We start from the raw sequence: 20,544 nt of genomic DNA, 5'->3' as shown, positions 1-20,544 counted from the left end.
GGTGGAGCCTGAGTATGCTCACCCCGAGCAAGCAGTTTGACCTCTTTAAACCCTGTCCTTTCAGGTAAAGGGGATTATAACAGGAACTACCATGTGATGCCCTAGGAAGGGGTACTGTGCGGTGTGAATGCAGTGATGAGTGTAACGTATGTGACTGGTACAGAGCAAGCACTAAGTGTTCGCTGCTATGACTAACCATCATAGGAGCAACAGCGATTATTGAGGTCAGCTCAGTTTCCAAATTCTCATTCACAATCACCCCACCTGAGGACTAGTCAAGAACAGTTACTTTTTAAAAAAAATATACTTTTATTGATTTCAGAGAGGAAGGGAGAGGGAGAGAGATAGAAACATCAATGATGACAGAGAATCATTGATCGGCTGCCTCCTGCATGCCCCCTACTGGGGATTGAGCCCACAACCCAGGCATGTGCCCTTAACCGGAATCGAACCTGGGACCCTTCAGTCCGCAGGCCGATGCTCCATCCACTGAGCCACACCAGCCAGGGCAGGAACAGTTACTTTTATTCCCTACCTCCACAGAGGCCCTTTGGGGGACAGGATAATATCTCCCATGCTTCAGAGGAGAAGCCAGATGAATGGACTGTGATTCTGAACACATCTGATGGCTTTCCCAGCCTTGTTCCTCCCTCTGTCCAGGAAGAGGGTTGCACCAGGAGACCTCAGAAGCCTTTCCGTTCAGACATTGTGCCTCTGGATGGAAATAGAGGAACCAGCCCTGGCTGGGTAACTCAGTTGGTTAGAGAGTCATCCTGATATGCCAAAGTTACGGGTTCAGTCCCCAGTCAGCATATACAAGAATCAACCAATTAATGCGTAAATAAGTGAATCCACAAATCGATGTTTCTCTCTCCCTCTCTAAAATCAATCAATAAATTTAAAATAAAATTTAAAAAGGAACCACTGAGGCCCAAGGGGAGCCTTTTTCTCAGCAGGATGGGCTCCTGCCTCTTGTCATTTGTGAGTATGTGGGGAACAGAGGGACGATGGAGGTCAGGTCAGCCCTAGGCCTATTGGCCCAGACACCACTGCCCAGGGAGAGCCACCTCCTAACTGTGCTGCCAGGTCCGGGCCCTCCTAAATGGCAAGAACCTTGGACTTGTCAATCTTCCCATCCTCTGCATCCCTCCTGCAGATGACCTGGACGGACTCCTGAGTGAGCTCCCTGAGGACTTCTTCTGTGGAACCGGCACGTGGGACTGCCCGAAGGCAGGGCACCCGCCATGAGCAGACAGCCTCTGAGCCTCAGGCAAGGCTCTGGTGTCTGATCATGCCCAAGGGGAGGAAGACCAGCATGATCGGAGATTGGCAAAGCTCGGGACTTCTGTGGTTGCTCCCACCTGGATGCCTTCCCCGAGAACACCCTTGTCCCTTGGAATCTGCACTGTCGTCACTTTGGGTCTTCGTGGGCATACCAGAACTCGGCCCAAGACTGGCTCTCCTGCCCTGCTGTCTGCCAAGCCCTGGGCGCATCGTTGTGCTCCTGCCAACAGGGAAGGTGTGTCGCCCTCCCACCTCATCTTGACTTTGCAGGACGTTGGATCTGGTTGGTGCCTTTACTCCTTAGCCCTGTACAGCTGAGGAGCTGGGAGGAGCCACACCACAGCCGTGGCGCTCTGTCCCTGTGGACAGGGGAGGAGCACACTCAGACTTCCCTCTGCTTTGTCTCTGGAGGCCTGTAGCTGCCCAGCTTACCTGTGTCCGAGGTTCACAGGTGCGGGGCAAGGGGCGTGGCTGTGGTATCTTGTTCTGAAATAAAGCAGCTGCCTGTTTCACCTGCCTCTCTCCTTTCCTTCCTCACTGCTCCTTGCCCTGTTCACTCTGCCAGTGGTGCTTTGACCAAGCAGAGCTAGGCTACTCGTTTTCTCTCTCTCTCTTTTTTTAATAAACTTTCTTTTGGACAGTTTTAGATTTATAGAAACATTGCAAAGATATTACAGGGAGTTCCCATAATACCCCACACCCAGTTTCTCGTCTTACTATCATGAGATATTAGTATGGTAGCTTTGTCCCCAAGAACCAGTGCTGATACATTATTATTAACTGAAGTCCATACGTTATTCACATTTACTCCATTTTCTCCTGATGTCCTGTCTCTGTTCCGGGTTCCCACATTACGTTTAGTCATCATGTCTCTTTAGGCCCAGGGTGGGGAACGTCTGGCCCTGAGGCCCTGGAAATCATTTGGTCTGGCCCTGCCAAGGCATCGGGGTGAGTTAATTAAATGTTTGACCAAACATAGCAGGCTAATTTTTAAGTTGATAATTCTGTATGGCCCGGGAATGATGTTATAAATATCCAAATGGCCCTTGGCAGAAGAAAGGTTCCCTACCCCTGCTCTAGGCTCTTCTTGGCTGTGGCTGTCTTAGACTTTCCTTGTTTTATGGCCTTGACAGCTTTGAGGAGAGCGGCTCAGGCATGTTATAGGGTGTAAAGCTACCCTGCTTCCTTCTCCCTCTCCGTGCTGTCCTCTTTGGAAGGAAGTCACGGTGTGCAGTCCACACACAAGGCATGAGGACTCATACTTTACCTCCTTAAGGGAAGGGTATTCATATACATTATTTGGAATTCTTCTGCAGGGGTGATTGGCCTATTCTCCCTCTTTTTCTTTTAAACTTGGAAAACATTTATTTTCCCACATCAGTAATCATTGATATGAGCAGCTAAATTTTATATCTCCTCAGGAAAACATAGCACTATTGAGTGTCTGTTACATCCTGTGGAGAACTTAAATCTTAGGTCACAGCGTTAAGAGTTCCTCGTTTGGGTCCCATAAGCTCTTTTTGAAATGACCTATCCCTCATTTTTTTTTTTTTTTTTTTTTTTTTTAAAAGAAATTTATTTTATTGATTTTTTACAGAGAGGAAGGGAGAGGGATAGAGAATTAGAAACACCCATCAGCTGCCTCCTGCACACTCCCCACTGGGGATGTGCCCGCAACCAAGGTACATGCCCTTGACCGGAATCGAACCTGGGACCCTTGAGTCCACAGGCCGATGCTGTATCCACTGAGCCAAACCGGTTAGGGCTATCCCTCATTTTTTATTCATTCATTTATATCAGTATGGACTCCTGGGTATTTATTCTATGCTTTGGGTTATAACCTAATACTACTTTATTTTGTCAAGCAACTCTTGGTCACTGTAGCTTCTCTATACCACCTTTTAGACCAGAGTTGCACAAGGGACATGGGTGGAAAAGGTCTAATGGTACCAAGTTGCCAACTTTGTTTTCTTTTCCTGGAAAAAGGGGAAGAAAGGATGATTCTCTCAACTCATGGAAGAGGAGGTGTGGGTTAAAGACCCCACTTTGGCCCAGCCAGTGTGGCTCAGTAGTTGACCATCATGCCCAGGTTGTGGGCTCGATCCCCAGTAGGGGGTGTGCAGGAGGTAGCTAATCAACGATTCTCTCTTATCATTGATGTTTCTATCGCCCTCTCTGAAATCAATAAAAATATATATTTTTAAAGAATACCTCAGTTTGACCACCAGCCTCCCCTGTTTCCACCTGTCTCCACTAAGCAGCTGAGCCAGGGACCTCTCATATGCTCGGTGCTGTTCTGGGGGGAGGTGTTAATCTCCCTTTCCCCTAAGGGGCTGATCCCATGGATCTACCCTCAAGCCTGAAGTGAACAAGTGCTTTAAGAACTCCGTGCTCAGCTAGCTGCTGGTTGCAGTGGGGCCCTGTTCTGGAAGGCTTTTGTGTTTTAAGCCCAGGAGCAAGAAAGGACTAATCCGCCAGCACCCTTGCCCCTTCGCACTCCCATTTGGTCCTCCTACCTGCACATCTTTCTCTTCTACCCACTGCTAACTCCCGAGCTCTGCCTTTGTAGCTTAGATCTGTGGCCTTCATGCACCTAAACTACCCCCTACCCCTGGCTGCAGTGCCCTTCCCCATTCAGCCCCCTACCGCTCACAGTCCTGGCTGATGTCCTGGTTTCTCTGGATGCGCTTCATCTCCCCACAGGCTCTGAGCTCCAAGAAGGCAGGCTGGGTGTCCCATCACCTGGCACTGCTCCTGCCAGTAGAACTGGGCTCCCTGTGAGCTCATGTGTGGGTTGAAGTATAGGTCTCAGGAAGTTAACCTTAAGGACAATTTTTCGGCCCTTAGGAAGTTAAGGCGAAAGACAGGAGACAGACACATGGTGTCTCTGGGGACTGAGCTGTAGCCAGAGCACCTCCGGGCCTGTGTGACAAGAAGGTTACAGAGAGGCTGGGAAGGTCAGCACAATCGTGGGCCCACAGGCCATGACTGTTGTGCACCTCACAAGGGAGGGGACGCCCGCCCTACCTTGGCCCCTCTTGGCCCCACCTGGCCTTGCCAACTCCCAACCCTGGGAACCCAGCTGTGGGTGCTCAGTCCAGGCCGTTGGTGGGGCAATTAAAACACTGAATGGGTTCCAACAGGGTTAATCACTGCTGTGTTTATAGAGGCGCCTTTCTCTGAGGATCACTAAGCCTTCGGGTGCATGATCTCATCCCTCCTCTGGGATCCCTCACTCTGGAATACCACCAAGAAGCTGGGGCCAGAGTGGGTGAACAGCAGGGTGAAGGCAGTGCCGGAAACGGCCCGGCTGCTGCCACCCACTTGGGCAGGCTGATGAGTGTTTGCTCTGGCAGAGAACAGGGGCCCTCAGTCAATGCACTACACATAAGGGGCCAGCCTGCTATGTGCCAAGTGCCCCTAAACACCATGTCAAGACCTACTGTGTGCCAGGCCCTGCTGGGACCAGAAACCTAACTGAATCACTGAATCAATTCCGAGCCTCCTCTGGAGCCCACATCCAGCACGGCAGACGGGCGTCTACAGTGCACTGGGACAGGTGCTTTACAAAGTGCATGGGTTGGGAGTGGCTGGAACCGGAGGAGTGGGGGACCTGGCGCTGCTGCAGCGATGTCCCCCAGAGCAGGTGACCTTTGAGGTGGACTTTAAGGAAAGAGCCAGAAGAGAATTCCAGGAAGCGGGAATGTCAGGGAAGGGTGAGGAGCAGGATGCCATGTGGAGTGAGGCCAAACGAAGGAACAGGGGCTTAGTTGGAGAGGGGAGGTGTTGGAAGTCAGCAGAAGTTTTCAAGCTAGGAATTAACCGTTTTAGTTAGTTCCTTCCATCCAGGCAGTGAAGCAGAGGGGTGGTGGCCAGAGGAAGACACACCTGGTAGGAGGCTGGGCTGGCCCAGGTTGAAGACATCGAGATGGTGACTGACAATGTGGGGACGGGAGCTGGAACTCCCTTGTGTGAGGGGACCAGGGAGAGGACGAAGTCAGAGATGACTGAGCAAGGGCTGCTGCCGAACCAGGGAGGGGAGGCAGTGCAGGGGCAGAGGAGCCGGGAGGAGCCTACAGGGCTGAGGAGGCAGCCAGGGCAGGTTGGGGCCAGGCCAGCCCGCCTGCAGCTGCGCTTCTGAGGAGCCCTCCTAATGCAGGGACTGGCATCCTTCCTGCCTCCGCTTGCCTGGCTTTGCCAGTGCATCAGCGAATGTTATTTCACGGCCTCAGTCCGCCCCCTAGAGGCTCCGGGAAGCAGAGCCCTTTCTCCTGAGAGTGAATAGGCTCCTGGCTTAAAGGTCTCATTGTTCTGGAGCCCCCAGAGTTGCAAGGTCAAGCCCTTGGCCCCTAGGCAGGCATGTGAGCCCCTTCAGGCGCTGCGGTGGGGTGGGGTGGGGTGGGGGGACTCACTGAAGGTAGTTTCTATAGACCATGTTGTCCCTGCTACGAGGGTGGGGAGAGGCTCACAACTGTCTTCGCCCTCACCTCCGACCCGGCCAACCCAAGGTGCTCACTCCTAGGAGATGGGAGGATGTGGACCCCGGGGGGCAGGGATGGCCTCGTTTGAGGGCCTGCTGCCCAATGGGAGGGTATCAGCAGGGGCAGGGACAGGGGCTGGCCCTACCCCTGGGCGGGTGAGGGGTTGGCCCAACACCTCTGCACCAGGATCAGGACTCTGGGCAAACCGTGTTTACCAGAGATCCGAGGGCCTATTTATAGTCTCAGCTGCTGCTCTCTCTGGGCCACGGGGGAGGGGCAGGGTGGCTCCTCACAGCAAGGGTGGTAGTCACTGGGCTCTGCCCACCTGCCGCTAACCAGGCCCCGGGCCCCTTCCCATGGCAGAAGGGACCTTCCCCTTTACCTCCGCCACGCTGCGCTCCCTCCGCCTGCAGCGGGAGTGGCTGGAGTGGGAGGACAGGCGCAGGGCAGCAGCCCAGCTCTGCCGGAGCCAAAGGTGCCCCCCAAGTTCTCTGGCCCGACTCACTAGGCCTCGCCGCTCCTGCCGAGACCCAGCGGTCCAGAATGCCCTGTTCTCCGGCAACCTGCAGCAGGTCCAAGCCCTGTTCCGAGACGAAGATGCCGCCAACATGATTGTGGAGACTGAGAGCAACCAGCTGGCCTGGTCGCCTGAACAGGGTAGGGAGCAGCAGGTGTGGGCAGAAGAGGAGGAAGAGGGAAGAGGTGGGGGTGGGGAGAGGGGGGAGCGTCTCAGCCCCAACCCCTCCCTCCAGACCATGAACTATGCTATCCTTTCCCACTGCCCGTTCCAGTTCCCTGCTAAACAGTGATGAGGCATGGTTAGTGGTTTGTATGTTTATCAAAATTAGTTATATTAACATATCAATTACATAAGAATACAATTATATTCTTATGCAATTTTTATGAATATATATTCACACACGAATATTTTTCCTCCACAGAATGAAATTATAATCCACATGCTATTTTTAACCTGATGTTTTCATATAACATGTCAATAACCATAAGTCAACATAATATGTTACATAGGGGCATAAATTCTCCTGTATGGAGATACCATGATTTATATAACTAGCCCCCGAATAGATTGGAGAGATTGGGTTCCTTTTTTAAAAATATGTTTTTAATGATTTTTAAAAATATGTTTTATTGACTTCAGAGAGGAAGAGAGAGGGAGAGAGAGAAAGAAACATCAATGATGAGAGAGAATCACTGATTGGCTGCCTCCTGCATGTCCCCTACTGGGGACTGAGCCCACAACCAGGATCGAACAGTGGCCTCCGGTTCATAGGTCAATGCTTAACCACTGGGCCACACCAGCCGGCGGGGCTCCTTTTTGTAAAGACTATTCTAAATAGCAATATGATGAACATCTTTGTGTACTTGCCAGCTGATTTTCAAACTAGATCAGGATCTATTCTGACCAGGGGGTTTGTCCCCTGTAAACCAAATACCTCAATTGAAATTGTCCTGTTTGAGTGACAAGAGATTGCCTCCATCCTGGCCAGGTAGCTCAGTTGGTTAGAGCCTCAGCCCCATATGCCAATATTTTGGGTTCAATCCCTGGTCAGGGCACATACAAGAATAAACCAATGAATGCATAAATAAATGGAACAACAAATTGATGTTTCTCTCAAGAAAGAAGGAAAGAAAGGAAGGAAGGAAGGAAGGAAGGAAGGAAGGAAGGAAGGAAGGAAGGAAGGAAGGAAGTTGAAATAAAAAAAAAAAGAGATTGCCTCCAACCCCACCCATGGATTTGGGGTTCAAAATCCTTGGTGAGCATATGTTCTCACAGTCACCACAGGCTCCAAATTCCTGTTTGGCTTTAACTAATAGAGATGTGACCCTGCCCAGGGCATCCCTGTCTCATCCTGTAGCATGTCCATCATCCCTCAAATGGCACTTGGCCTTATTTAAATTCTAATAATAAATAAGGCATGCTTTATCCAAGCGTTGGGAAACCCAGGACTTACTTCACCATAATCCATAATAACTTACTGATGGGTATTAGGCATCTATGTCCTTTAGACAAGTCCTTGGCCATTTCTACAATTTGGATCCAACACCAGTCCCATGAACAAAGTCTCTCCACACTCTTCCTTTCCCCATCCCCACCTTTCACTCTCCCCCCGCTCCCCCTTTGCTTCTACCCTCACTTTCATCCCCACCGCCCCCACCCCAGAAGTGTCCCAGAACTCCAAACTCGTGGCTCCTTCAGCTCTGCTCACTGGCCACCCCCAGGCTCAGCTCCAGGACCTCCTGTTCATAACTCCCCCCATCCCCAACGCCAGAGCCCCAAGTGAACCAAAAGAGGCAAGAACTCCATCAGCAGCTCAAAGACCCAGATCTTCCCTTCACAGAACTCACCCTCCTTAGTGGCCCTTATGGTTTTAAAGAGCAATTAATTTTTTTCTATGACACACATACTCTGCTTTGTTACAGACTGACAAATTGTTCTAAAAGGCTGTTCTGATTTACTCCCAAATCAGGGCTTGAGTGAGCCCCTCTCCACAGTTACAACCTGGCACAGAGCTTGTGCTCAGCCAGGGGTACAGCAGGAAAACTAGCATCAGCTGTTCACCACCGCCTGCCCTGCTTCCGGGTCTCACCGCCCCCCAATACTGTCTGCTCTCCACAGGGTTCTGGGTACTGACCCCCAAGACCAAGCAGACAGTGCCCCTCACTATTGCTGCGGCCCGAGGCTATACCGACTGTGCCCGCCACCTCATCCGGCAGGGAGCTGAGCTGGATGCCCGGGTTGGGGGCCCGGCTGCCTTGCACGAGGCATGTGCCCAAGCCCACTCGGACTGTGTGCGGCTGCTGCTGACCTTCGGTGCCAAAGCCAATGTGTTGTCTGAGGAAGGCACAACCCCCTTGCACCTCTGTACAGCGCCTGAGTCCTTACAGTAGGTGCTCAGGGTTTGGGACGGTTTGGGGAGGGTGTGTGTGTGTGTGTGAAGCTCACGGCCTGGAAAAAGGGGAAGCACCTCATATACGTATGTCCTCACAACCACCTGGGAGACAGGTCTCATTCTACAGATGAGAAAACAGAGCCTCCAAAAGGTTTAGCGACTTGTCCAAGATCACATCAGCTAAGCCCTGAAGGCAAACGCCCTGTTGCTTTTTGGGACAACCCTGTTCCAACTGCAGTCTCTTATTCCTTGTGAACCCACTGTAGCCAAATTCCGAGCTGTTTTGAGGTAGACATCAAGAAAGATCTACCCTGGCCAGTTTTGCTCAGTGGACAGGGTATCGGCCTGTGGACTGAAGGGTCCCAGGTTCAATTCCGGTCAAGCGCACATGCCCGGGTTGTGGGCTCGATCTCCAGTTGGGGGCATGCAGGAGGCAGCTGATCAATGATTCTCTCTCATCATTGATGTTTCTATCTCTCTCTCTCCCTCTCCCTTCCTGTCTGAAATTAATTAAAAAAAAAAAAGACTCAAGGGCTCCTAGGAGACACTCCATGGCCCACATGCTGGGAACCTCTCTCTTGCTTAGCTCTAGATCAGTGATGGATCCAGAGCGATCTAAATTTTCCAGCTCTTTCTTGAGTTCTTATGGGCACGTGGTACACTTTCCAGCAGACTTTATCCTTTAAAAAGAAGTGAAAATAGTTTCACTTACTGAAATCCTACTGAGTGAGCTTTTCAGTGTTATTTAAATTTAGTATTTGGAAACAAAATTTAGCCCATGATTGAATTTACCGAGGAAATAAATTCAGTAGTTATGGGTGACTGGCTGCTACTCAACTCTTAGCCACTGAGCAAAGTGCCTACTGAGCATGCGCACTGACGGAGAGCTGAAATCTGGGGGAAGGACACTTGGTCATCAGGGTTTCATTGGAGTTGATGGACCTGCTCCTGAGTTCCAGTGGCTTCCATTCAGGCTTTTTAATTCCAAATTACTCTTAGTGTAGTTTCATCATTAATTTTGTTTGTTGTGTATTTGGTTTACCCCACGGTGGTTAATAATGAATATTTGCCTATACGGTGTTCTGGCCTGTAATTTTTTCCAGGAACTAGAAGACTGAAAAATGTGCGCTTCCTAAAATCTTCTTTTTGTTGTTTGGTTCTGTTTGTTTGTTTTTAAATATATTTTCATTGATTTCAGAGAGGAAGGGAGAGGGAGAGAGAGATAGAAACATCAATGATGAGAGAGAATCATTGATCAGCTGCCTTTGCACACCCTACACTGGGGATCAAGCCCACAACCTAGGCATGTGCCCTGACCGGGAATCAAACCATGACTACCTGGTTTATAGGTTGACACTTAACCATTGAGCCACACAGGCTGGACTAGCAGTGGTTCTCAACCTTCCTAATGCCGCGACCCTTTAATACAGTTCCTCATGTTGTGGTGACCCCCAACCATAAAATTATTTTCGTTGCTACTTCATAACTGTAATTTTGCTACTGTTATGAATCATAATGTAAATATCTGATATGCAGGATGTATTTTCAGGGGTCGCGATCCACAGGTTGAGAGCCACTGCTTAGAGGAAAGTGGGGGGTCCCCAAGTGCCTTCTTTTGTTGGAGTGGGTGTGGCTGGTCTGGAAGCGTGGTCTTCAGGTTGGGAGGCAGGAAGAAAATATTAGGATTTCTACTTTTTCTTTTGGACTCACACTCATTAATTTTCTGTGTTTCGTAGTGTACACAGTTGTGGGTTTTCCATTTTGTGTATGTGTGCTATACACTCACAAATGACTCAGAACCAGGCCTTGAGCTCCCAGTGGGACTGGGGAGCCAGGTTAGACTTGGGAGGGACTGTCTGAGGCAGTGAGTACCAGCTCCCAGGTAGCCACTAGCGTGCTGTGTCCTTGGCTGCACTGAGTTCTTTCTGGGCTGGTTTTTCACGTGAAAACCGAAGATGCGCCTGGTGACCTCCATGGGCCTTCCAGCTCTTCCGTCTGTCGGGGGCCTCCTGTGAGTCTGACGGTGGACACCAGGTTCGCCTTCAGGTGCAGGGGGTGGGAAGAAAGGGGTTAGGGGATGACAGAGGGGTTCTCAGGCCAGGCCTTGGCCCCTCAGGATTTGCCTTGGTGCCTTGTGCCCTGCCCCCAGGTGCGCCAAGCTGCTGCTGGAGGCAGGAGCTACTGTCAACGTGGCTGCGAGGGACAGCGAGATGACACCCCTGCACGTGGCGGCGGCCCGCGGCCTGGAGGAGCACGTGGCTCTCTATTTGGCGCATGGAGCCAACGTGGGGCTGCGCACCAGCCAGGGGGAGACAGCGCTGAACGCTGCTTGCGCGGGGGCCGAGGGCCCCGGCAATGGCCGGAGCCACCAGGCTGTGGCGCGCCAGCTCCTGGAAGCTGGGGCTGATGCCCAGGCGGCCGGGCGCAAGCGCCACACACCCCTGCACAACGCCTGTGCCAACGGCTGCGGGGCCCTGGCCGAGCTCCTGCTGCGCCACGGGGCCTGCGCTGGAGTCTCCAACTCAGCGGGCCACACGCCCATGGACTGCGTGCTGCAGGCGGTCCAGGACACCCCCAACTGGGAGCCCGAGGTCCTCTTCGGGGCACTGCTGGACTACGGGGCCCAGCCAGTGCACCCTGAGGTGCGTAGGGAGAGCCTGTGAAGGGAGGGTCCAGTTGGGTGGGGGGATTGTGCCTGTGGAATTGCCCCACGCAGCGGAAGAGAGGGGGCCAAGAGACTGCGAGCCCACCTTTTGTGGCCAGAGGCCTGTCCCCATCTTGGAAAAGATCAGTGGGGGCTATGGGGTTAGTTATGCAAAGGAGAAAAGAGGTCCCAAGGAAGCTAGCCAGGAGGTTGTGGAGCAACCTTGAAGGCAAGGTGAACTGCGCATGGGAAAGTACGAGGAGAGACTCCCACCATAGTCTCTGGATTTGGATCTGCCCCTGGTTGGGAGAGGCAGGGTGCCCCTGAGACCCTCTTTTGATTCCTAGATGCTGAAACACTGTGCCAACCTCCCTCGGGCACTAGAAGTCCTACTTAATGCCTACCCTTGTGTTCCATCCTGTGATACCTGGGTGGAGGCAGTACTCCCAGAGCTGTGGCAGGTATGTCCACCCCAGGGGCACAGATCCATCCTGGACTCAGGGTGTGGGGGGAGATGGAAAGAAAGGTTGGGCCCTAGGCCTAGTCCTCCAGAATGGGCTTCCCGGAGGGAGGGTCAGGAGGGCCCCTGGGCTGGAGGACAGGCAGAGTGAAACCCCTGAATTCTAGGTTCCCTCTATCCCCTAGCAGCTCAGAGCAACCTCTCATTCCACACCCCTCTCCAGCCTCTCTCTTACCTGCATCAGCACAGACATTTCTTAGGCATCTCTGACTCAGTGTGCACCGTGCCAGCATCTTTGGGGTGGGGATGGGTGCAGACAGGGCGGAGACAGGACTCTGCAGTGTGGTCCCAACTCCCATGATCCCTGCAGGGCCTCTCTGGCTCTGAATCTGAGTCCTTCAGGATGCATCAAATTTTACATGTTGCAAAATCCTAGAGCCCTACCACTACGTAGCCCCCAGTTGGAAGGGCAGAATTAAGGGTATTGGGCTATCTGACCCTGTTCCACTCCTGGCCTAGGAGCATGAAGCCTTCTACAGCTCGGCCCTGGCCATGGTGAACCAGCCGAGGCGGCTGCAGCACCTGGCCCGGCTGGCTGTGCGTGCTCAGTTGGGCAACCGCTGCCGACAGGCTGCCGACCGCCTCCCGCTGCCCCAGCTCCTCAGGGACTACCTGCTGCTGCGTGTGGAGGGGCGCATCCAGTGAGCACCAGGCCAGGCTGCCCCCACAGCTTGTCCTTTCTCCGTCCATCTTACTCCCCCCGCCCCAACCCTGGACGACGAGACCCTGGGCCTCTGTTTATACTCCACCTCCCTCCACTGACTCCTGACCAGCCTTACCTGAGCTTCAGCTCCTCTCTTTGAGGGAAAGGTCTGCAGACTCAGACCTCAGCCATCTCATCCTCTTTGCCTAAGTGGATGATGCCTCAAGCCCAGAGGTGGTGACTGTTGTTGTAACCCCTCATCTTCTGCCACCAATGTATCTAAAATCAGTTTCCTATAAAGAGTGACAGACTCTGCCTCTAGTTGTACTGCCTCTGCCCAAATTGTCATTGTCATTTGAAGGGAAAACCTCACTGGTCTTGAAACCCATGCTCTTGAAATCCTTTGTTCCCAGGTGTTCCCCCTCCTTGACATACCCTTCCCACATTTTTTCTTCTTCCCCTGATTGAAGCTGATATCCTCAAGACAACTCAATAGCACTGTTTGATCAACCTAGCAGGTAGCCTTCCTTGGTATCATATCTATTTTAAAATATATATATTTTTTTATTGATTTCAGAAAGGAAGAAAGAGGGAAAGAGAGAAAAAATATCAATGATAAGAGAGAATCATTGATCGGCTGCCTCCTGCAGACCCCACAATGGGGATCAAGCCCGTGACCCAGGCATGTGTCCTGACCGGGAATCAAACCATGACCTCCTGGTTCATAGACTGATGCTCAACTACTGAGCCAAACTGGCCGGTGGTATCATACCTATTTAAGAGCCTGTGTCTGCCTCAACTAGGCTTGAACAGGTATTTCAGTAAATGGTTGTTGGAGGAATAGATAGATGATGCCTGGGACCCATTTATGGTTGCATTGTGCTCCCCTCCCCACACCCCCCAGTGATGCATGGTGTCTTAAACAGTGGTCACCACACTTGTGACCTCTGAGGGTCTGTGACCAGAGGACCAGCCACCAGCTGTCCCCCCCTCTCTCTCACTTCCTCCTCTGGTTCCAGAGTCAAATGCACCACCATCTTTAAGCCAAGCTAGTTTTTATGAACGCAAATAAATGATTTGTGCACAGTACCCATGTGTGAATGTTGTTAGGTTGAAATGAGACTGAGCTACCTATCACTCCATGTTTGTTTCCCCCACTCTGTCCTCTTCCATGGTTCCCAAATTTTCTGCACTGAGCAGCTGTTACTCTTGTGATAGCAAAAAGAGCATAAGAACAACACAAGACCCCATCCCAGCCCCTGAGCCTAAAGTACCCACTGTGGGCGGGAACTGAGGAGGGACCCTGGGATCTCCAGTGCCATTCCCATTTGGAGTCATGTGGTAAAGACAAGTCAGGAGTCCTAGAGCTGGCTTCCTGCAGCGGTTTCCCGGGCTCCTCTTCTATGTGGAGTTGTATCCGCAGAGATGCCCTTTGACCAACACAAAGACAGGCTTTTACCTCCTTATGTAGAGCAGTAGAGCAACAATCTTTCCTTTCTTGACATTTTCAGAGCCAAAGGCCCAAGAGGAGAGAGGGAAATCCTCTTTAGTCCTGGGCCCACGCTAGGAGCCTCCTTCTAAGGGTAGGATGCTGAGTTGTCCACCCTCTCACAGCAGGCTGTCCCCACTGAGCTCAGCTTTTCCTGTTATATCTACAACTACAAGATATCTGTTTAAATAAAACAAAAGAGCCCTAACCGATTTGGCTCAGCGGATAGAGCATCGGCCTGCGGACTGAAATGTCCCAGGTTCGATTCCGGTCAAGGGCATGTGCCTGGGTTGCGGGCACTTCCCCAGTGGGGGATGTGCAGGAGGCAGCTGATCGATGTTTCTCTCTCATCGATGTTTCTAACTCTCTATCTCTCTCCCTTCCTCTCTGTAAAAAATCAATAAAATATATTAAAAATAAATAAATAAATAAATAAATAACTAAAACAAAAGATACATGTGAATATGTATATTATTTAGGGGTAGGGCAAAAGCACAAAAGAAAAGATTAATAGATGTGGATACAGACAAAGCTTAATGAAAACACCAAGTCATAAATACAACTAAAAGGCAAAATATTGGAAAATGTACTATAGCTAAAAGATTTTATTCCCTTGATCTGTGAGAGAAAGAAAAACATCTGTTTTATTACCAGTGTTGATTTGGTGTCTCTGTAGTGCCTAGCAGAGAGTGAACACTCAAATATCTGTTAAGTAAATGAATAATATCAGCGATCAGGGAAGTGCAAATTATTTTTTTTAATGGCGGGAGTATTTTTTAAAAATATTTTTTTATTTCTGAGAGGAAGGGAGAGGGAGAGATCAGCTGCCTCATGCACGCCCCCTACTGGGATGGAGCCCGCAACCACAACTGGGACATGTACTCTGGGAATCAAACCGTGACCTCCAGGTTCACAGATTGAAGATCAACCATTGAGCCACACAGACGGGCCATTTTCTATTTCTTGATCCAAATGCTAGTTCCACCGGTGTGTTCTGTTGGCGAAAATTACCTGAGCTCTTCGCTTGAGTTTGCCCCTGTTCGCATTATTTATACTTTAATAAATTGTTCACCAGAAAACAAAAAAACCCAGCAGATCTTTAGAAAAAAATTTAATTGCAAAAATCTGTATAAGTTCTTGGAAGCTGAACCTTTTCTTGGGCCCTTGCACTTCTTATGTTCTAAACCTCCCCTGAATCTGTGTCTTCTTTGAAATGCTTTCTTGCATAATTTACCCAAGTCCCACGCTACCTGAGGCCGCATTCTCGGAGCACCGGATAGTAACTGGTGTCTCCCTGTTTGTCTCCCGATTAGCCCTGAATTCTTGGAGCTCAGAGAGACCAGACTTTACCGATCCCGCTAACCCGGAACAGTAATAAATCCTACCAGACAGGGAGGCTAGGAGCAGGGCCGGAAGAACTAGATTGGAAAGAGGGAAGTGCTGCTCGGGTTCCGCCCAGCGGTGCCAGCCTGCTCAATCCGCCAGACCCGAAACCACGCCCCCTACCAAGCACCGCCCCCAGCTCCCTCCTGACCCCACCCCTCAACCCAGGGCTCCTCGGACCCCGCCCACTAGGCGTGGCCCTCCCGAGGCGTGGCCCTCCCAAGATCCCGCTAACAATGACTCCGCCCCTTCTTCCGCTGAGAAACCTGTCCCTTTTAAAGAATACGTTTACGCCAGCCCGCCTTACGTAGCTTTTGCGTCATCAGTGCAAGGCGAGGAGGCGGGACTTCCTGTCTCTGGTTCTAACAGCTTCCGGGAGAAGCCGGAAGAGACTGGACCCTGGACAGAATCGGGGGTAGCCAGTCCCTTCCCCGGCCCCTACGGAAAGGTGAGTCCATCGGCCGTCCTAGAGAAGTCAAAATACTTGGTCTGGCCGTTTCAGGTGAGGTCCTCTTTCCCTATCCTGGCACAGTACCGGTTCAATCCCTTCTTAATTTCCCATGACTCCCCGCGTACACAGGCCCCGCCCCCAGCCCCCCGGCCCCGCCCCGAAGTTTGAGGGGTGTGGATGGTTTGTGACCCACTCACCCGATTTTACCCCTCACCGGCCAGGAGAAGTGGGCTTGGGCTCGGCGGCTGGGACCAGGCAACCTTTCGGCTCGGGTGGGCCCGCGGAACCCTCTCCAGTCCGCGGGCATAGGACCGCGCAAACGCGGAGCCTTCGCTTCGAGAAAAGGCAGGGGACGCCCCCTCACCGGCCGGCAGGGTCGCTCCCGGCTGAGCAGAGGGCGAAGGCCTCCGAGCGGAGGACCTGGGGTCTGCCCGGCCCCCTGCCCACGAAAGTTTCCTGTGTCAGTGCCTGTCTTTTTCGCCTCTTCGCCAGTTTCCTTTTCTGTAAATTGGGGTTAATGACGTTAACCTTCTCACCATCAGGGGTTAGTTGTGGGAGTGATAAATAATTACCACTATTTATTTACTGACCAGTTGCAATGTGCCTGTGCCAGGCACTCTGCTAAGTATTTTGCTTCGATAATTTCCCGTCATCTTTAAAACAACTTGATGAGAGGTAGGTACTGTTTTTAGCAGGGCAATAATGGGATCAGGTTTGTTGTTTTTTTAAATAATCCTCACCTGAGGATATGCTTTTATTGATTTTTAGAGAGAGAGGAAGGGAAAGAGAAAGAAACATCGAGAGGAACATCGATGGGTTGCCTCCCCTACGCGCCCCAACCAGAGATCGGACCTGCAACCTAGTTATGTGCCCTGACTGGGAATCGAACCTACAACCTTCTGGTGTAAGGGACGGCGCTCCAACCAACTGAGCCACCCAGCCAGGGCAGGTAGGTACTGTTTTTAACCCCATTTTACTTATGAGAAAGTGGAGGTTCTGAGAAAGTTGCCTGAAATTACAGAGCTAGGAAGGGGCAAGACCAGGATTATAATGAGTGGGTTTTTCTCTGACTCCAGGGCTCATGTATAAATAAGAATGTGGACACTGGGCAGACGCTGAGACATTCCACACATATCTTTTGAGCAGCTACTATGACATGCTGGGCACTACGGCACATGGAGAAATCCATGCGGTCCTTGCCTTCCAGGAGTCTAGCAGAGAGAGATGGACAGATAGATGCATATGAGTCTTAGAGTTGCTGTGAGAATAGTCTGGTAATGATAGTCATTAGACTGGATTTGCCCAGGGACAACTGTGAAAGCAGCAGATTGTCCAGGGGAAAGCGTAGGTACTCCAAGGGGCAAACCGTGATCCTTGCCTTTCTAAGAAACTGCTGAGGGAGAACCTACACAATAGGAAGAGAGGTTGAGGTGTGGCTTGAGACAGCTATTTTGGGAACTTTCCAAATCTGTTCTACTCTGGTAGTGGCGTTTTAGTTGTGAGCCTGTAGGGATCCAGTCGGGTGGTATGTCTGAGGTCTGTCCTGCTTTGCTCCCCAGAGCTTGCCAGGAAAGTTTCATAGGAAGCACAGTGCCTGCTGTATAGTGTTTGCTGATAACCTCCCTCTGTAGGGCCTGTGGGGTTTTCTGACTCTTTTGTCCCTTTGGGGAGATCTGACTATGGCTTTTTAAAAAAATATGTTTTTATTGATTTCAGAGGGAGGAAGGGAGAGAGAAACATCAGTGATGAGAGAATCATCGATTGGCTGCCTCCTTCCTACATGCTCCTGGCGATCGAGCCCGCAACCTGGGCATGTGCCCTGACCGTGAGCACCTGATTCATGGATTGACACTCAACCACTGAACCATATCGGTTGGGCTGACTCTGCTTTTGATGATAAATTGATTTTCTTTGGCTCTTGACATCCGGACCTAGATATGTGACCGTAAGATAGGTTCTTTTATTTTCTTTCTTTTTTTGAGATGGGGTTTTAAATGAGGTACTCTGGCAAGAGTGATTGCGGTATGCCTCCAAATGGGCTCCAAAATAAAATATAGGCTATTTGGTCTCTCTGAGGCCATCGTGGAGGCTCTTCAAAGAGGCACAGTTGCTTGACTAAGTGATAGAAGTCCTAGAGAAACTCAGGGCTCAGAGAAGCAAATGTTTTCCCCAGCTACCAAAAAAACAACAAGCAATTGCAACAGCAACAAAGCTGTAAGGTTTTCCTTATGATCCATGTTCATTGGGTGGTTGGATTGTGAGAGAGGAAGGGTGTGGAACTTGAGTTTCACAATAGAGATAAAGGGTAAGTCCTTCGCTTTAGGTTGGGAGTTCAGAGTTAGGAAGGTTTGTTTCCCCTTCTGCAGGACAATGAGCTCCATTTTCTTTCACGGCTGGGTTAGTTAGAAGCTAAACAAACTAGAAACTGATTATGCCCTAGCCAGTTTGGCTCAGTGGATAGAGCGTCAGCCTGTGGACCGAAGGGTCCCGAGTTCGATTCCAGTCAAGGGCACGTACCTCGGTTGTAGGCTTCTCCCTGGCCTGGCCCTGGTTGGGGCACGTGCAGGAGGTAACCAATTCATGTGTTTCTCGCACATCGATGTTTCTGTCTTTTCCTCTCTTCCACTCTCTCTAAAAATCAGTGGAAAAATATCCTCGGATGAGGATTAAAAAAAATAAAAAGAAACCTGGCTGCAACCCCACAGGCCCTGATGTTATCCCCCTTTGTTCCTGCAGTGTGGACCCCGTCAGCAGCCAGGCCATGGGACTCTCTGATGTCACCCTTATTGAGGGTGTGGGTAATGAGGTGACTGTGGTGGCAGGTGTGGTGGTGCTGATTCTAGCCTTGGTCCTAGCTTGGCTTTCTACCTACGTAGCAGACAGCAGTAGCAACCAGCTCCTAGGCACTATTGTGTCAGCTGGCGACACATCCGTCCTCCACCTGGGGCATGTGGACCATCTGGTGGCGGGCCAAGGCACCCCAGAGCCAAATGAACTCCCCCATCCATCAGAGGGTAATGATGAGAAGGCTGAAGAGGCTGGAGAAGGTGGTAGAGACTCTACAGGGGATCCTGGAGCTGGAGGTGGTATTGAGCCCAACCTTGAGCATCTGCTTGACATCCAAGGCCTGCCCAAAAGACAAGTGGGCCCAGAGAGCAGCGGCCCAGAAGCCCCTCTGAGATCTGAGGATAGCACCTGCCTGCTTCCCAGCCCTGGCCTCATCCATGTGCGGCTCAAATTCCTCAATGACACTGAGGAGCTGGCTGTGGCCAGGCCAGAAGATACTGTGGGTACCCTAAAGAGGTGAGTGAGCTGAAAAGTGGGAGACTTAATAAGCCGTGTCCCCAGTTTTTTCCCCATTGCCCTGCTTTGTTAGTCCAGACCTGTTTGTCTTCTCATTCTTGCTTCTTTCCTTCTTTCCTCTTAACAGTAAATACTTCCCTGGACAAGAGAGCCAGATGAAGCTGATCTACCAGGGCCGCCTGCTGCAGGACCCAGCCCGCACACTGCGCTCCCTGAACATCACCAACAACTGTGTGATTCACTGCCACCGCTCACCTCCAGGGTCAGCTGTTCCAGGCCCCTCAGCCTCCCTGGCCCCCTCAGTCACTGAGCCCCCCAGCCTCGGTGTCAGTGTGGGCAGCCTCATGGTGCCTGTGTTTGTGGTGCTGTTGGGTGTGGTCTGGTACTTCCGTATCAATTACCGCCAGTTCTTCACAGCACCTGCCACTGTCTCCCTGGTTGGGGTCACTGTCTTCTTCAGCTTCCTAGTATTTGGGATGTATGGACGATAAGGACGAGGGAGAGAAATGAAAGGCATGGTCTTCCTCCTCTATAGCCTCCCCCTTTCCTGGCCATAGCTGGGCCCAAGGGCCTGGGAGGGAGGGGTGGAAAGGATATGTTGGGTCCTTTTCCATAGGACAAAGGAGGCCGGTGTGGGGCCTCCCCTTCATGTCCACGAGGGTAGAGAGATCCCCTCTGTGCAAGCACAACTCAGGTAGAAACGAGGGTGTCATCTTCCTTTTTTAGGGTCCCTAAGTTCAGAGCCACCCTGGTGGCCCAGCTCAGTGGGGAGCCTGGGCTCTGAGGATTTCCTCCTGTGACCCTAACTCTTCCCATTGTCCTGCATGTTTGTTCCTCAGCATTCAGGGCCGCCTGACAGGGCAGTGTAGCATGGCCTCAGCATAATTCTTTAGGGAGCCTGGAGTATCTTTCAGTTTAGTGGAATATCCATCTTTTGACTGAAATCACACAGGCAGGAATGAAGGCTGTGTCAGCTCGTCCTATAGGCACCTAGCTGCCCTCTCCCTTCTCCCTCTACCCCTGTAGCAGGAATAGTGTTCTCCATGTTCTGGACAGTTTCCACTGTTCTCCCTTTTTTCAAAGCACTTTGCTTGTATTTTTTTTTTTTTAATAGTCCTTTATAGAGCTCTGTCAGGAAGGGGATTGGGGCACAAAGCCAAGCCCCCAGCATTGGGAGAGGCCAAGCCACAGCTGCTGCTACCCTAGGCCTGAGGCTGTAAGCAAGAAACGGCTCTGGCTCTCAGCCAGTGACCTGCACTGCCCAGCTCCAAGGAGCTCTGGGTATGGAGCACTGTGCCCCAGGCCCTCGTCTCTGGGGCTGTTGGATGGAGGGCCAGTGTCTGTGACTGAATAAAGTTCCATTTTGTGGCTATGGAGCTTCCTTTTGTGACATTGAGAGAATGGCTTTGCTCTGCCTCCAGCAACATGGTAATG

At 51.3% G+C, this 20,544-nt stretch overlaps 3 protein-coding genes and 1 non-coding gene across 7 annotated transcripts in view; 3 read left to right on the top strand and 1 right to left on the bottom strand.

The window, feature by feature from the left end:
- Positions 1-1,778, top strand: part of HROB (homologous recombination factor with OB-fold) — a 28,995-nt gene extending 27,217 nt beyond the window's left edge. The window contains exon 12 of the mRNA XM_036339595.1: positions 1,157-1,778. Within this exon, the coding sequence (XP_036195488.1) occupies positions 1,157-1,248 (92 nt within the window). The 3' untranslated portion in view covers positions 1,249-1,778. The remainder of the gene's footprint in view (positions 1-1,156) is intronic.
- A 911-nt stretch (positions 1,779-2,689) lies between these two features.
- LOC118672549 lies at positions 2,690-2,816 on the bottom strand. Its single transcript, XR_004973113.1, has one exon. It is a non-coding gene; the product is annotated as a small nucleolar RNA SNORA25 (small nucleolar RNA).
- A 3,196-nt stretch (positions 2,817-6,012) lies between these two features.
- ASB16 (ankyrin repeat and SOCS box containing 16) lies at positions 6,013-12,799 on the top strand. The gene is made up of 5 exons (XM_036342057.1): positions 6,013-6,422; positions 8,404-8,671; positions 10,827-11,319; positions 11,669-11,782; positions 12,301-12,799. The coding sequence occupies exons 1-5, from the start codon at positions 6,122-6,124 to the stop codon at positions 12,484-12,486; spliced, it is 1,362 nt and encodes a 453-aa protein (XP_036197950.1). The 5' UTR covers positions 6,013-6,121; the 3' UTR covers positions 12,487-12,799.
- Positions 12,800-15,665: 2,866 nt separating this feature from the next.
- TMUB2 (transmembrane and ubiquitin like domain containing 2) lies at positions 15,666-20,480 on the top strand. Of its 4 annotated transcripts, none has more exons than XM_036339593.1 (3): positions 15,666-15,804; positions 18,544-19,110; positions 19,238-20,480. In XM_036339593.1, the coding sequence occupies exons 2-3, from the start codon at positions 18,569-18,571 to the stop codon at positions 19,599-19,601; spliced, it is 906 nt and encodes a 301-aa protein (XP_036195486.1). In that variant the 5' UTR covers positions 15,666-15,804; positions 18,544-18,568; the 3' UTR covers positions 19,602-20,480. The 4 variants fall into 4 exon arrangements, with proteins under 4 accessions (XP_036195486.1, XP_036195485.1, XP_036195487.1 ...); XM_036339592.1 differs by having other exon boundaries at positions 15,707-15,858; XM_036339594.1 differs by lacking the exon at positions 15,666-15,804 and adding an exon at positions 15,985-16,482.
- Positions 20,481-20,544: the final 64 nt, after the last annotated feature.

The sequence above is a fragment of the Myotis myotis genome, unplaced genomic scaffold (assembly GCF_014108235.1).
Source record: "Myotis myotis isolate mMyoMyo1 unplaced genomic scaffold, mMyoMyo1.p scaffold_m19_p_17, whole genome shotgun sequence".
Taxonomy (NCBI): Eukaryota; Metazoa; Chordata; class Mammalia; order Chiroptera; family Vespertilionidae; genus Myotis; species Myotis myotis.
The sequence above is the reverse complement of the archived record's forward strand: the minus strand, read 5'-3'. Positions and strand labels throughout refer to the sequence as shown.

What these genes read in the sequence shown, in the direction of transcription:
- ASB16 (XM_036342057.1), top strand. Translation starts at nt 6,122, where the DNA reads ATGGCAGAAGGGACCTTCCCCTTTACCTCCGCCACGCTGCGCTCCCTC. An exon ending in GGCCTGGTCGCCTGAACAGG is followed by an intron (nt 6,423 to 8,403) that starts GTAGGGAGCAGC and finishes TGCTCTCCACAG; the next exon opens with GGTTCTGGGTACTGACCCCC. An exon ending in CCCAGCCAGTGCACCCTGAG is followed by an intron (nt 11,320 to 11,668) that starts GTGCGTAGGGAG and finishes TTTGATTCCTAG; the next exon opens with ATGCTGAAACACTGTGCCAA.
- TMUB2 (XM_036339591.1), top strand. Translation starts at nt 18,467, where the DNA reads ATGAGGATTAAAAAAAATAAAAAGAAACCTGGCTGCAACCCCACAGGC. An exon ending in ACTGTGGGTACCCTAAAGAG is followed by an intron (nt 19,111 to 19,237) that starts GTGAGTGAGCTG and finishes TCCTCTTAACAG; the next exon opens with TAAATACTTCCCTGGACAAG.